General features: G+C 36.2%; 1 protein-coding gene across 1 annotated transcript; it reads right to left on the minus strand.

Moving 5' to 3' along the window:
- Nucleotides 1–5576: 5576 nt before the first annotated feature.
- On the minus strand, nucleotides 5577–15367 carry LOC117291435 (vacuolar protein-sorting-associated protein 25-like). Its single transcript, XM_033773112.1, has 6 exons — nucleotides 15297–15367; nucleotides 13699–13844; nucleotides 11427–11480; nucleotides 10362–10450; nucleotides 8312–8387; nucleotides 5577–6480 (listed from the first exon to the last, which is right to left on the minus strand). Exons 1-6 carry the CDS (start codon nucleotides 15344–15346, stop codon nucleotides 6368–6370), a joined length of 528 nt encoding a protein of 175 aa, XP_033629003.1. The 5' UTR covers nucleotides 15347–15367; the 3' UTR covers nucleotides 5577–6367.
- Between the last annotated feature and the right edge of the window lie 13 nt (nucleotides 15368–15380).

Genomic DNA, 15380 nt, shown 5'->3' on the forward strand with positions numbered 1-15380 from the left:
CGTTCGTGAAACGTAAAAGCACTCAAACTATGTGCAGTGTGTGGCGTGTACAAAGTAGTCTGTGCCCCAACTCCTGTATTTGCATTGACACTCCGAGTCGGGAGTAAAACCACTGGAAGTGTTTAGTCATGTGACCTTGACTTCAACAACTTTCAGTGGGCCCCATGGCTGTGCATAGGGCAGTCCAAGTGCGTTGCAACTTTGCGTTTTTTTGCGAAGCAGTTATTAAAAGACTTAATAAAAGTATTCAATTTTTTTGTTTTTTAGACACTTCTGTATCTGACACCCAATGCTTGTCAAGGAAAGAAAGGATTAAAAAGGAAAAATGGGTAGTGTTCCTACTGTATATTGTTTTATACAGTAATTTTGTGTGTGTGTGATGTGGAGACAATGTTTCTCTAAAAAAAAGAGTCCGAATTTTGAGAAATTTGCGGGATTTATCTTCTGAAAGAATTTTTTGGGCTAAATATACTACTACCAGTATTTAATAATTCCGTACATGTATTTGATATAAATATTAATGAATTTATGATGTGGAAACAATTTGTGGACAATCAACCGCATCAGTGAATTTTCCACGGACCACCGCACACAAGGGTGCGTGTAGTGCGTCTGTGTCGTGGCAACTTAGGTGGAAAAAACAAATATATAATTCCTTCATTGCCGTTCGGGCGAAATATTCATAATATCGTTTTCAGCTGTAAGCTCCCCAGCACACATTGTGAAGTAGATGTATCAGTCAAACTCGATTCAAGAATTTGTCATAAATTCCAGGTTTTTTTTTTACATGGCACTGTGGTGCAACCCAACGCAAATTGTTGCGTTGTTTACAACGGGCTAATAACAATTACCGTCATTTGTGTTCGCCCTGCAATTGATGCCCATGCCCCCCCCCCATATGAAAAGTCACTTTTGGATTGTTCATTTCCATCGTTTTAAATTCTCGTATTTAACCTTTTTTTCATTTACCTACACGCAGCAGACAGAATAATTGTTTTCACTATTAACTTGAAAGATGTCGTTGCTTTTGGAACCGTTTGTTTTAATCCTTTTTGTACAATATACAATATAAAAATAATATAAACAAGTTTGTAGCGTTTTGTGCCGGAGTAGGTCGTAATTTGTAAAAAGCAATATGAGAAACGTTTTTGACGAGTAAGTTTCTCAAATTCAAATTTTTTGAAAAACAACTTTTTCATTCCACAACTACATTCGGAAATGATTTTCAAATATCGAAGGCTGTTGTACCTTTTTGCCATTGAGTTTAGGAATGATTACCCGTTGGATACACTAAAACACCGTGAGATTTAACATTTTCCTCTGCAGTTTTCTCTGCAAGATTGAAATATTTCAGTGAGTGTTACTAAACATCAAAACATTCATGTGACAATTTTCGTATTCTCGCGACGTTCATGCAAAATCAAACAGCACGCGTTGATCAAACTATACACTCGTAACAATTTATTTTCCTTTGTCCTTTGTGTTTCCATATTCTTGCTTGTGGTCAAGCCAGCCCCTTCCCTTCACCCCCCCTTGTTTGTCCCCCTATTCATTGTTTACCCCCTGCTTTTTTATGTATGCTTTCTAACCCCATTCATGTATTTCCACTTCACTGCTTATGTTTCACTTAGTTACCTGTTCATGTTTGTTGTGTTGTCATTTAGCCTTCGAGAAAGACTCTGCTAGGGTCGAAACGTCAGGCCATTAACTATTTTTTGAATTTATTTTAGAGTCAGAAAAATAGGTCCTAAACTTTGTTTAAGTGCATGGCCCGATTTTTGCCGAAATAAATTGTTACAACAATTATGTGTTTCAACTAAGTTTTGCACTACGAAGCTTTTTCATGACACACAACTTTCACTTAAAGACACTGGACACTATTGGTAATTGTCAAAGACCAGTCTTCTCACTTGCTGTATCTCAACATATGCATACAATAAGAAAACTGTGAAAATTTGAGCTCAATCGGTCATCGAAGTTGCGAGATAATAATAAAAGAAAAAACACCCTTGTCACACGAAGTTGTGTGCTTTCAGATGATTGATTTCGAGACCTCAAATTCTAAACCTGAGGTCTCGAAATCAAATTCGTGGAAAATTACTTCTTTCTCGACAACTACTTTACTTCAGAGGGAGCCGTTTCCCACAATGTTATACTACCAACTTCTACCCATCACTCGTTACCAAGTAAGGTTATTTTGAGTAATTACCGATAGTGTCCACTGCCTTTAAAGGCACTTGTTGGTAATTACTCAAAATAATTGTTAGCATAAAAACCTACTTGGGAACGAGTTATGGAGAGCCGATATAATTATTGTTTGAAGCAATGTGATAAGCGGCCTGCCTCTGGAGTAACGTAAAAGTCGTAGTCTTTGGAAAGAGGTAGTTTCTCACTCAAATAAAAATCGTGTTTTTGTTATTATTCTCTTGCAACTTCGATGACCAATTGAGTCAAATTAAAAAAAATAAAAAATAAAATAAAAAAGTAATTCCATGCATGTTGGGATACACTGGTCTTTGATAATTACCATTGTCAGATGTATTTTTCTCTATTCTGTCTTAAAGGCAGTGGACACTATTGGTAATTGTCAAAGACTAGCCTTCACAGCTGGTGTATCTCAACATATGCATAAAATAACAAACCTGTGAAAATTTGAGCTCAATCGGTCATCAAAGTTGCAAGATAATAATGAAAGAAGAAAACACCCTTGTCACACGAAGTTGTGTGCGTTTAGATGGTTGATTTCGAGACCTCCAGTTGTTAACTGGAGGTCTCGAAATCAAATTCGTGGAAAATTACTGCTTTCTCCAAAACTATGGCGCTTCAGAGGGAGCTGTTTCTCACATTGTTTTATACCACCAACCATAAACATGTTGTCAACAAAGTAAGCTAGCTTATCTATAAGGGGCAGGGGTCGTGAGCAATCCTCCCTTTCACAAAAAGCACAAATATATGGTTCAGTTCATCATGAGGCCCTTCCCCACATGTTCTCAGATTCACCTTTTCTAACAAAGATCTCAATTTTTTGTTGGGGTGGATTTGAACCCGCACACACCCCCCTATGTCACTGTGTTGCAATGGCATTTTGTTTCTATCATATCGAACAAAATCAGCTAAAATGCGCATGCCCATTATTAGCCACACAAAATTAACCCCAAAAAGATGTAAGTTTCTTTTTAAATCACCCACCAAACAAACAAAAACTTTGCAAAATAGGTTACAAAAATCCTACTTAAATACTTAACATGTCAGTTGTATTTTATTGTTTGGCTTTAAAAGGTCCAGAGGAAACAAAGTTACAGACTTCAATATTTTAAGACTTCAATAATTAAGTTTTATTCAATAATATTTACAATTTGTTTAGTTCAACAAAATGAAAACTAGATCTACTAAATTGCATGCTTATTTCGCAAAGTGCAGTCAAAGAGGCTTCACAGAATGCCCAACATGAAACCACAAATATTTTTTCTCCAGATGTTCGAGAGAAAATAGAATTGGCTGTTGCAAACTGCTTACCATCCAAAATGACCTATGGTATAAAAGCAAAAAATAGTTGATGGCCTGACGTTTCTATCCTAGCAGAGTTCCTTGTTTTCAAAGGCTAAAAAGAGAGATTTTAGCTAGATTTAGCCGAGTTTGGCTGGATTCTCAGTATTTGTTGTAGGATTTTCACAAAAGAAGTAATTTTGGATCGGAAATTCTTGAAAATATTGGGTGTTAAGTACGAGCATGGGTACATCTTTTTACAGTAAGTGCCATGGCCAGGAACTGTTAATGCAGCTGGTATAGTGAGTTTGATTCCGAACTAAAACATTCATTATTTTCTTTGGCATTTCCTGAAAATCTCCAAGTATACAAGGCTTTATATCTGTTATTGGTGTGGAGCAAAAACAAAAATAAGATTTAACATGGCTGGTCCTTTTTTCTTTGTAAGTGTTTTATAATAAATATGCTTATTTGTTAGGATTGAAATGCACATTACTGAAGCCGACTTCATTTTAGACTGAGCATCGATTCCCAATCAATTCAAACAAGATTGATTATATACTAGATGTCATTTGATTGGTGGAACACTGTGAACACACATCAAGTGTCAAGCTATATTTAGCCATTTATACTGTTCTGACATCGAGTCCTATATTGATAAATATAGGAATCTTATATTGATATATTGATAAATATACGAGTTCTGTATTGATTTATTGATACCATTCACTGTGTACAAAATAATGTTCAGCTATGCAAAACTGCTGGATGAAATCGTTCCCTGTAGGAGTCATATATTAATAAATATAGGATGTTCAAGACGCTACGCTTTGGCTTTGCACATATCAAAATTTGACATTGATTACTGCTTGGATGTATTGATTGTGTGCCAACACTCATATGGCTACGAATGCTGAATGCACTTTAGCCAACCGGTCTATTTCTTTATTTTCACAGTTTAACACCTTGTTGTTGAAGTAAATAATAAGTTGTTCATACATTTTTTGTTTTTTTAAATATAATTTATAATTTAAATGAAAAATGTAAAATTACAGGGATCTATGTGTGAGGTGTACACAACAAATGTAGGATGCATTTAATTAACAAAATATAGCAGAGATAATCACTCTTTGAAATCTGATTTGTTCCATTTCACTCAGCTGCACCATGAAATGGAGCAGTCCAGGGCCAAATTTCATAGAGCTGCTAAGCAAAAAAATTTGCTTAGCACAGAATTTTTGCCTTGATAAAACAGGATTACCAAATTTGGTTGATAATCCTGTTTTTATCAAGGAAGAAATTTTATGCTAAGCAAATTTGTGTGCTTAGCAGCTCTATGAAATTGGGCCCTGGTTCTCTTTCATGATTATATTTAGCCGTACTGTACTCAAATTATGCATCTAATATTTGTACATTAATTCCCTTTCAGGGCCTTGTCACACATAACATGTTCTTACAGGCAACTAATACAAGGCAACAGGTTGCATTGAATGCAAATGGAACACTATGACAGCATAAAAGACACTATCCCCAAGAAACCAAATACAAATGTCTGTTTTTGTTGGAGATTGTCTTTTAACATGTTGTCTGTAAGTTGCCTCATAGCTTTGATAAACCCAACCTGGACACAATTGCCTCTGGCTCTGGGTAATGAATCATGTAAAGCATTATAATGAATAAATAAATCAAACTTTCAGATAAACTTTCAGATAAATCATTCCACAACTTCATGAGAAATGAAGGTGGCAAATTTACGTCTCAAAGAAAGAGTAAAAGGTTTCTATTAAAGGCACTAGACACCTTTGGTAAATGTAAAAGACCGGTATTCTCACTTAGTGTATCCCAACATACTATACATAAAATAACAAATCTGTGAAAATTTTGACTCAAATGGTCATCGAAGTTGCAAGAGACTATTGAAAGGAAAAAACGCCCTTGTTGCACACATGTTTGTGCTTTTAGATGCGTAAAAAAAAGGCTTCAGGCCTGAAGTATTCAAAAATTTGAGTGAGAAACTACCCCTTTCTAAAAAACTTCGCTACTTCAGAGGGAGCCGTTTTTCACAAAGTTTCATACTATCAACAACTCTCCATAGCTCGTTACCAAGTAAGTTGTTTGCTATCAATTTTGAGTAATTACCAATAGTGTCCAGTGCCTTAAAGGGCACACCAATTTTTTGAAGCCCCCCTGGTCTAAGACTGTTTGTAGAAGCATACCTGAAGAGCTAACCTCATTTTATAAAACAAGTTGGGTTCAAGGGCAAAAGTTTCATGACCAGGAATCGTACCTGCACTCTGCTGCCAACAACACCAGAGCTTAGGTGCGGTAAACTAGACCGCTCAGCCACGACCTGCTTTTGAAATCTGGATATACATGATCACCACAATCATACTATTGGTAATATTTGCCAAATGAAAGCTGACATCTCTCAAAAAATCTGTTAGTTTCCAAGAAATCTATTTGTAAGCATTAGAAATTGTTTTTAAGAAAGGTTTGGACTGGAATATGTTTTGGTTAGGGATATTCTCACAAAATTGTGCACAACAAGTATGCAGTATTATGGGTCATGTCCTGCTTTCACAAAATAAAAGCAAACTTGTTATTTTCCAGTCTAAGTTTTCAAATTCAGTAGAAATGAATGTGTTTTTAGTGATATGGATGGCATATCACTCAAACACACTGAAACTTTGATGAACATCATATTTTGTTTATGTTCAAATACCTTATATCATTTCACCTTCTTATTTCAGCCATAATTGCTGCTACATGTACTACTACTAAGACGTAAGCAACAACGGTTACATTCTTAGGAAATAAATTTGCTATAAACATTTACATGTATCTTTGATTAAAAACAACAAATAGCTAGACAGAGTACATATCAAAAGAATTTAACCCCTTCACCATTACCAAATGACATTAACTCTGCTTTCCTTTGTTTTTCTAGCGCCCTCAAAGCTCTCTTAAGTAGCCAGTCTTCGAGGCCAACAAATTCTGAAATTAAACAAGTTAAAATATAAAATTACCATAAGTTGCAAGCATATCATAAAACACAAGAAAATTTCATCACTTATTTTTTATCAGTTCATCCTGTAAATATACGATATACACTAGAAAAAAAACAACAACACACATTTAGATCTATTTCAAATACTACTAGATCTAATTCTAAGTCCAAAGTCTCTTCAAGCACTTAAAGAAAATCTTTCAACTAGTATCTTATCTTCTGGGCCCAATTTCATAGAGCTTAAGCAGAAAATATTGCTTAACAATTGTCTGCTAAGCAGAACTGAGCAGTCAACCAGTCACAAATTGTACTTAAGACATGTTAGTTTGGCTGGTAACCTTATTGGCCGGTTGGCGTTGTTTTGGCTGGTGCATTTTTGTTAGTGTGCGCGTCTTTTGTTGCTTTGTATTTCTAACTTAACTTATTTTGTAATTTAGGTAATTTATATAGTTTTTATATTGATTGTGTATACTTGTATTTGGCCAGTGGATGTCAAGTTTCTATGTTTTTAACGTGGACAAATAAATAAATCTAATCTAATCTAATCTAATCTAATATAATTCTGCTTAGGCAAATTTTTCTGAGATCAGCTACTTTTTGTTCTTAAGCAGATCTTTGAAATTGGGCCCGGATATTAAGCATAGTCCTTCTGTTTGGTTTATTCTCCTGACTTGCTAATTCACAGTTTTTGGTTGCCTCTTATTTCAAGTTCATTGTCAGGACATTTGTGCCCAGCAGATCATTTGTCATAATTAAGACACTAGACACTATTAACTACGCCACTTCAGAGGGAGCTGTTTCTCACAATGTTTTACACTATCAACCTCTCTCCATTACTCATATACAAGAAAGGTTTTATGATAATAATTATTTTGAGTAATTACCAATAGTGTCCACTGCCTTTAACTAGTTAATTTATTTATTATTTAGATAATTAAGTGTTTTGTTTTTCTCTTCTAAAGGCACTCCAGTTCAAGCCGTGGCTTATAAGGATCGTGCCTCCACTATATTGTCTGTTTGGATTATGCTATTTACCGCTCAGTATGGAAATAAATGTAGGCATTATAAGAGACATGAGAAGAACCAGTACACCACAAGAGGGCGCTATTTATAATGAGTGCTCCATTGAATCATATTCTTTTTACTTTCAATAACCATTGTTTTGAACTTTGGTCCCTTTGAAACATTTTTATTGAACAAAACATGAATAATAACATAACAATTTAACTGTATGACAAACAGATAAATATGGATGATTTTGAATAAGATTTGTTATGTATCAGCTGTAATATTTACCACTTGATACAAAATAGAGTGACAATGTTTTTGTCATAAAAGCTTATAGGTTTTAAGGGAGGTTTGTAATGCATGAACAGTACAAATAACAACAAGGTTAAATTAGAGGGGCTAGTATGCAACAAAGTCATATGTGATTAATTATAAATAGATCACTGTGTCAACCAACACACCTGTTTACAACATGGCGGAAACAGCCGCAGCCATAAACAAGCCCCTTTTCACTCTGACACAAAGGCCTTGACTATGGCTAGATATGGCTAGATCACCTTGTCTACCCATACTTCAAACATCATGGGGTAGCCACAGCAATATAAATTTCACACACACTGTATTATGTCTGTACACATTTAAAACAATTGTCTAACCATGGTCTAGATGAAAAATGTAAAAACATTTTCTGAAATAAAAATCTTTCCTCATTCATATACCGGTACATCAAACATGGAGGCACATACGGGTAGATCTAGAATCAAAGTTAACTCTCAAGTTAAAAAGCTCTTTAAGATGTTCATCACATACCTTCTTGTTTTGTGTTATCTCCATGAGCCAGCTCGTACAGAGTGCACACTGTGTTGGTCATAGCATTGCTAGAAGCCTTTTTAAAAAAGTGGAAAGAATAAAGCAAGAGTTTAAGTTGCAATGGAACACTACCAAAAATAGTATGCACCAGTATACACATATTGAATGGCAATGAGGTAACTAGTGTACATCTATTCCCCAGAGGGACTTTGAGTGACCAGAAGAGCGACCACTCACAGGCCCGAGGGGGAATAGACATACACAAGTTACCGAATTATGCCAGTCAATATGTGTTTTATAACACAGCTGCACAGTGGTTTAAGACCCAGACATCAGGTCCGATTTTTTTTTCTGAGATACCTACATATCTTTGGTGACTTGAACAAGAAGAACTAATTTGTTGAAGAATTTTTATTTTTTTGAAATTTATGACCCTGGTTTTTTAAGGATTTGTAGTTCGTATATTGTGACATACACTTATATTCAGCAAAAATCACAAACCCTTATGTTAAAAAAAATACCAGGGTAGGCATATACAAATTGTTTGAGAAAACAAATATTGTTTTTAAATTACCTGTATAAGTGACCTTTCGCACTGTAGAAAATTAAATAGGGACCGAAGTTTTGATGATACGGCAAAAATGCTTTGAAATCTTCGACTAAAATGTCAAAAAATGCTACTTATAAAAAAAAAATACCGCCACACATCTTTAAAATAAGCCATTAAGGGCCTGGACGAAATGCTAAAAATATGTAATAGATTAGTAAAGTAACCATTCGTTGTGGCTAGAAATTCACGGTAAATTAGCGAAAATGAGTTTTTATTCCTGAAAATGAGAATTTTCAAAAAAGCAATTGTTTACATCGCAAAATTAAGGAAAATAAACAAAAATCAAATCGTTGGATATTTTCCCAATCGGGCACCAACGGCCAACATATTTTTTGTATTTGTTTCCATAAAATGATAGAGTGACTACTTAGCTTTGAAAATAAAATAGCGCCGAAATCCCGCAAGATCGCCTTCACTCCCAAAAACTAAGTTTTCAGAACGCTGTTTTTAACCAAAAACATCGTGTACATTAACATTACACACGGAAGATATAGCGCCCTCTGTTGACTTCAAAACCACATCATAAAAATTGTCACAATAATTCGTGAATCACGACACGGATCGATAAATTGTGGATTATTTTAATGGACAACCACGTTTTATCTACCTAAAGATGACATTGAGACATGCTTGAGATATTATAAAGGTATTTTTGACCGATTATGAAGGTATTTTGACCGATTATTGTACAGAAACTTGTCGATGTCGGGGTCACATAGGGTTTTAAACCACTGTGAGCTGGGTCTTAAATGTCAAAGAAGAACAGACAAAGGAATTTTGTAGTTGTTGTTCACGGTTCAAGTCAAGAGAGGGCGCTGTTACTGTGGGAACTATATTCAAAGACTATTGCCCGCTCTGGTACTATTTCCACAAAACACACACGCGCGATCACTAGCCTATATTAGTTCATCCCACGTGACCGTGTTTCAGCCAACCAGAACACAGAACAAGCAAGAGGTGTGTTATAATTCAGTCTAGCGCCCTCTTGTGGTAGTATTAAAAGCCATTGTTTGTTTCACATGAACACGAGTTATATTTTAATCCTGTATGTTTGGACATCCGACTACTACTCCCATAGTGGTGACGAAGCTAATGAGAAGATGAACTTAATATATATGTGCCTAACGGACCCAATCTTGGAATTCATATTCAATTTAAGGAGCCCTAAATTGTTGTTCAGTACGACCGCTATACCAAACAAAATTCATGGATCCTGCAGTTTTCACTACAGCTGCCTTCTGAACAGTACTGTATTTTTGAATTTATTGTGGGATGTGTGTGTACATTAAAACATTTTTCTTGCTTTTGTGCTTTTGCATTTTACATTGTTTGCATGTATTTTTATATACTGTAAAGTGCATTGGTCTTTTAAAAATGCACTTGATAATAGTTAAAGCAAGAGTAATTGCAAGAAAGAATGATCACGTTGTGTTTTCTTACCCATCTGTAAATCAAGTCACCCCATTCTTCAGGCGTTCTCCACATGACTAAACACCTTGTCTTTGTCTTATCTGTCCATTCTATATTTCCTGTGACAATAAAATGGCAATTTAAATTAAATACAGCGATATGTTAATATGACAAACAGGAAAACTACAAGTTGTGACAAGAAATCTTATCATACCTGCCTACCAGAAATCTTATCATAACAAACTACAGCAGTTTTTGAAAACCAGCTACAGCGGTTTGCGATGAAAAACAGCTACAGCAGTTTTCAAAAACTACAGCAGCATCTTTCGAAAAACAGATACAGCAGTTTTCGAAAAAAGCAGATACAGCAGTTTTTCAAATAATATTAACAATTCTGGATAAAACCTACTTTCTAAAGCATTGCTACAGCAGTTTTCAAAAACTACAGCAGCATCTTTCGAAAAACAGATACAGCAGTTTTCGAAAAAAGCAGATACAGCAGTTTTTCAAATAATATTAACAATTCTCGATAAAACCTACTTTCTAAAGCATTGCCCATAATTTACCCAGCATCGTAACAATTTTAGGGCGGCACAAGGGGGTGCACCATTATTTTCTAGGTGTGCCCTTCTGACAAAGTTTCCATTTGCCTTTTTTTTAAACAACCCAGTTCCAATGCTCTCGTTATGCCATTTCAAATCCCAAATATCAAATCCCAAATATCAAGATTTAAAATGGGGGGGGGGGGGGGGTTCAAATGGTGCCAAGCTCCTTTAATTAGGGGTGCGTTTTGGTGGTGGTAACCAACAACTGTTTCGGTTGTTGGTCGTTGGTTCTGCTGTTCAGACTGAACGATAACCGAGTTCGGTTACGACGTCAGAAACAGTTATTGGTTACAGCCGCCAAAACGCACCCTAGGCCACTGGCTATACCTTATCTTTATTCAAAGACAGCTAGCATACCGATGCTCAACGGATTGGCAATGCTGTACCTTACCTTGATTCATAAAGAGTAATCAAACCAACAGCAGCAACTTTTCTATCATCACTAATGCTGAAATTTGACTTTAAACAAGCAACCGAAAATAGCACTTACCTTTATTGCCGAGTTCTTCTAAAATTGTACAAATTGAATCTGTGGATAATTTTCCTGAGAGAGTGAAGGAAATTAATTATTTCTGATTTTTATTCAGACGGGAATAACTGTTCTAATCATTGATTTAGTAGATAAAATAGTTGCATCGGACCTAGGAATATTATTTTGGCTTTACCCTTATACTGGCATATACTCAGTACTTTCCGGTGTGTCGTGGCCGAGCGGTTAAGAGCACCAGGGGCCAATTTCACTAACGTCTATGTTTGCGATCATCGCTAACACAATTGCGATGAGATCGCAAACCTCAAATCCATCGCAATTGCGATGTCGCTAATTCTGCGTTTCACTAAAGTCATCGCAATTGCGATGACGTTAAAAGGGAAATAAAGTTTTTGTACGAGGCTAATAGTAGTGACCTTTGACATCCCGCAACAAAATCGTCGGTCGTCGCTCGAAATGAAATGGCATTGTGCAGTTTATATGTAAGTCGTTGTCATGTTGGTGCCTACGAACTATTGTGGACGATGTTTAGGCATTCATTTACAAAGGGTTAAAGCATTTATAGGCCTATGGCCTCTATTATAATTTTAGATTTTAATAAACAGTTTTCGTAAATCTGTTGTTACGGTGGGGTTGATGAAAATTCTGACATATCTGTCTAATAATATAGCTTCACACTGTCAGTTTGCCAATACATTACACATTTTTTTTTTAAATGATGGTTAAAATAATCGAACCCATATAGTATCTCCTTTTTACCGATATTAAGGGGCTCTTTGCTGCAGTTGCGTCGCTGATAGTTGTCATCGGCAATCTGAGTCTACCAGGTAAAAGACCGCAAGACTAAAATAATGTAGCGCCACTCATTTTACTCTAAATCACGGGCAATTTATACGTCAAAACGTACACCGCTAAAACTATAAGCACATAATGGCGCGATGTATCATAAGTTTGCGATGAACTTTTACTTTGCGACCACTAACATGTCATCGCAAGATTGTCATCGCTAAATAAAACTTTGCGACGAGTATATTCATCGTTAAGTTTTAGTGAAATCGTCGGCTAAAAATCCATCGCTAAGTTGCGATGGATTTTAGATTTAGCGATCGATTTCGGCGTTTGCGATGACCAAAACGCGTTAGTGAAATCGACCCCAGATTCAAGCTCTGGTGTTTAACCAGCAGAGTGTGGGTTCGAATCTTGGTCGTGACACTTGCTACGTAAAATTGGGGTGGTAGTGCTTTCTGCTCTACCGGCCAGGCTTCGGACTGATGATACCAAAGCCTACATCCGTATGGACTGTAAAAGGGGCAACCCTGTTTCAGCCCTACGAGTAGGTGGCAACGGCCTCTGGAAAAAAATAATTGTAGACCACACCTTGAAGTGGCCATCAGGCCTTGTGTGTCTGGCGACGTGCATACAAAAAAATATTAAAAAAATGGAAAAACATCAACAGGGTGGGATTCAAACCTCGCATGACCCTGGCATTCTAGAGCAGATGTCTTAACCACTTGACCATCAAGAATGCACTGTGACAAGAGGCCACTGTATCCCTCATGTTTCAAACCTAGAAAGAGTTTTTCTCAAAGACTAAATGCTGGGCCATTAGGCCTAACATTTTTTTGAAAAACATAAACTATGAATAAATACCTGTAGCGCAGTTTCCCCTTACACAAAAACAATTCTAAGTGATAGATTGTACTGAATTAAACTTTTAAACATCTTAGTGAGTGTTTGCTCAAAAAAAAAAAAAAAAAAAAAAAAAAAAAAAAAAAAAAAACAGTTTAGATGATAAAACTGTGTTCTCATTTTGATTCTTGTCTTTTTTTCATTTTAATTCTGTAAGTAAAATCCTGGTCCAGTAAAGGTTCTGATATTTCTGACCCGTCTTGTGGATTTTCCCCAAAAAATCAAGCCCTGCAAAAGAATTTCAACAAACCAAACTGTTAGCTATGGTCTTACCCATATACACCTGTGTGTTAGCAATGTATACTCAGTACTGTCCTGTGCTCTGTGAAAACAATTATTGGCATACTACTCGGTGGGATTTGAACCCACAACCTTACAACCTTTCAATTTCTAGAGCAGTGTCTTACCAACTAGACCACCGAGATTGCCAGGCAGCTGGAGGCTGTTCGAATCCTATATTTTAGCAGGGTGTACTGCAACGATTTAACAGATGGAAAGTTGCATCTGGGAAAAATCCAGATTAAAATGTCCATCTATTAAACCAATTTGTGTTTATCACACTGTTGCTCTATGAAAAGGATACTATTGATCTTTGAGTTGTTGAATAGCGGTGATGACTGAGCTTCTTTTAGATCTAGACTGAAGAGTTTGTGATGCTTGTGATATGCCAGGACCAAGTCACACCAGGCAGCGAGCTGTTTCTTCCTCGTTTCCAAGTTGGGTTGTAAGCTGAAAATGAATGAAATATTTAAAAAAAATTGTGAATGAATTACATTTTACAAAAATCACCACACAACATTAGTTGCGACTCAAAATCCCACTCATGCCCGAGTAAGACCTTGCAATACTACATGCATCAGCCTGCTATTGTGATAGTGACTGAATAAGAAAAGTATTAATATACCACACATTAAACCATTAGGCCTATTGCTTTGTCCTTTGGTTTGGACTACATGTACTAAATAAGGGGCCCTGTGTGTTGTTACAGTATAAAACTATCAAAGCACGTAAACAACCCTAGTACACATTGGTTGCTAAGTAATTTCGCTTACTCCTAGAACTTTGATGTCCGTTCTGCTATCATCTCGTGGTGATCGCTATCATCTCGTGGAGATGATAGCTGAACTAACAACATAGTTCTAGGAGTAGGGTTTGCCCTGGTACATGTATGTCTGGCATAGTTGCAATGATCGTAACCTTCCATCCTCCTGATGGTCTGCGACCGACCGTTGGGAGGATGGAGGGTTCGATCATCGCAACTTTGTATGGCAGTGCATTTATCTTCAATCATTGGATTTTGAAGGTTGCACTCAACAAAAGTAAGACAATTTTGGATTTGCTTTGCTCAAACAGGCCACCAATTCTTCAGTTTGAATCAATCGCAAACTTATTTATACCTATATTAGTTGCATGAGGACCTGTGTTAACACTAACACTATAAGGGTTGGATAATACTAAAAAGATTTGCTGGTAGGCATTCACTAATTGTTTTATGAAACAGACGGTTACATAATACAAGTGTTCGAGAGCATCAAGTTAGATTTAAAAAAATTTTTTTTTTACAAAAATCGAAAAATAGTAACTAAATAGTAAAAAAAAGGATTATCACTATCTATATTTAACTCCGGCGGCTTACATTACATATTTTAGAAAAACAGTGTATTAGTTTTGGAGTTCCGGCAAATCAGGCAGATCAGCATGATCAGGCAGTTCCAGATTTTACCCACACCCCCAAAAAAGGATGCTAGCGGGGACGATCAACTGGTATTTTTTATTTTTTTGCCATGGATGGAGAGAAAATACGAAACGGTGATTCTTATTTATTAAGGAACTAGTTAACATGTGAATGGTTTGTTAGTGTTACCATGGTTTTACTTTTATTTATTTATTTATTTATTTATTTTTTTTTTTTTGGGGGGGGGAGGGATGTGGGAGAGGAGGGGACAGTGTGTGAGCATCAGCATGGGGGAATTCTACCTCCATGAAGTGAGTGTGGTAAATATGCGGGGGATTATGGAGATGGGTAGGATTTTGTGTACACACGAAATGTGTCAGTCCTGATATTTTCTAAAATTGGGAAGAGATTAAGAATTTTACAACAATCAAATGATAATTTCTAAAATCGGAAAAGATGCTCAATCTAACGATATACTTTAATATTGTAAATAAAATTCTTCTTACGTAAAAAACGGTGGAAATTCGTACTGCCACGGCCACTGGAAATTCGCCATTCTGAACAACACACCGTTGACGTTTACTATATGC

The sequence above is a fragment of the Asterias rubens genome, chromosome 6, assembly GCF_902459465.1.
Source record: "Asterias rubens chromosome 6, eAstRub1.3, whole genome shotgun sequence".
Taxonomy (NCBI): Eukaryota; Metazoa; Echinodermata; class Asteroidea; order Forcipulatida; family Asteriidae; genus Asterias; species Asterias rubens.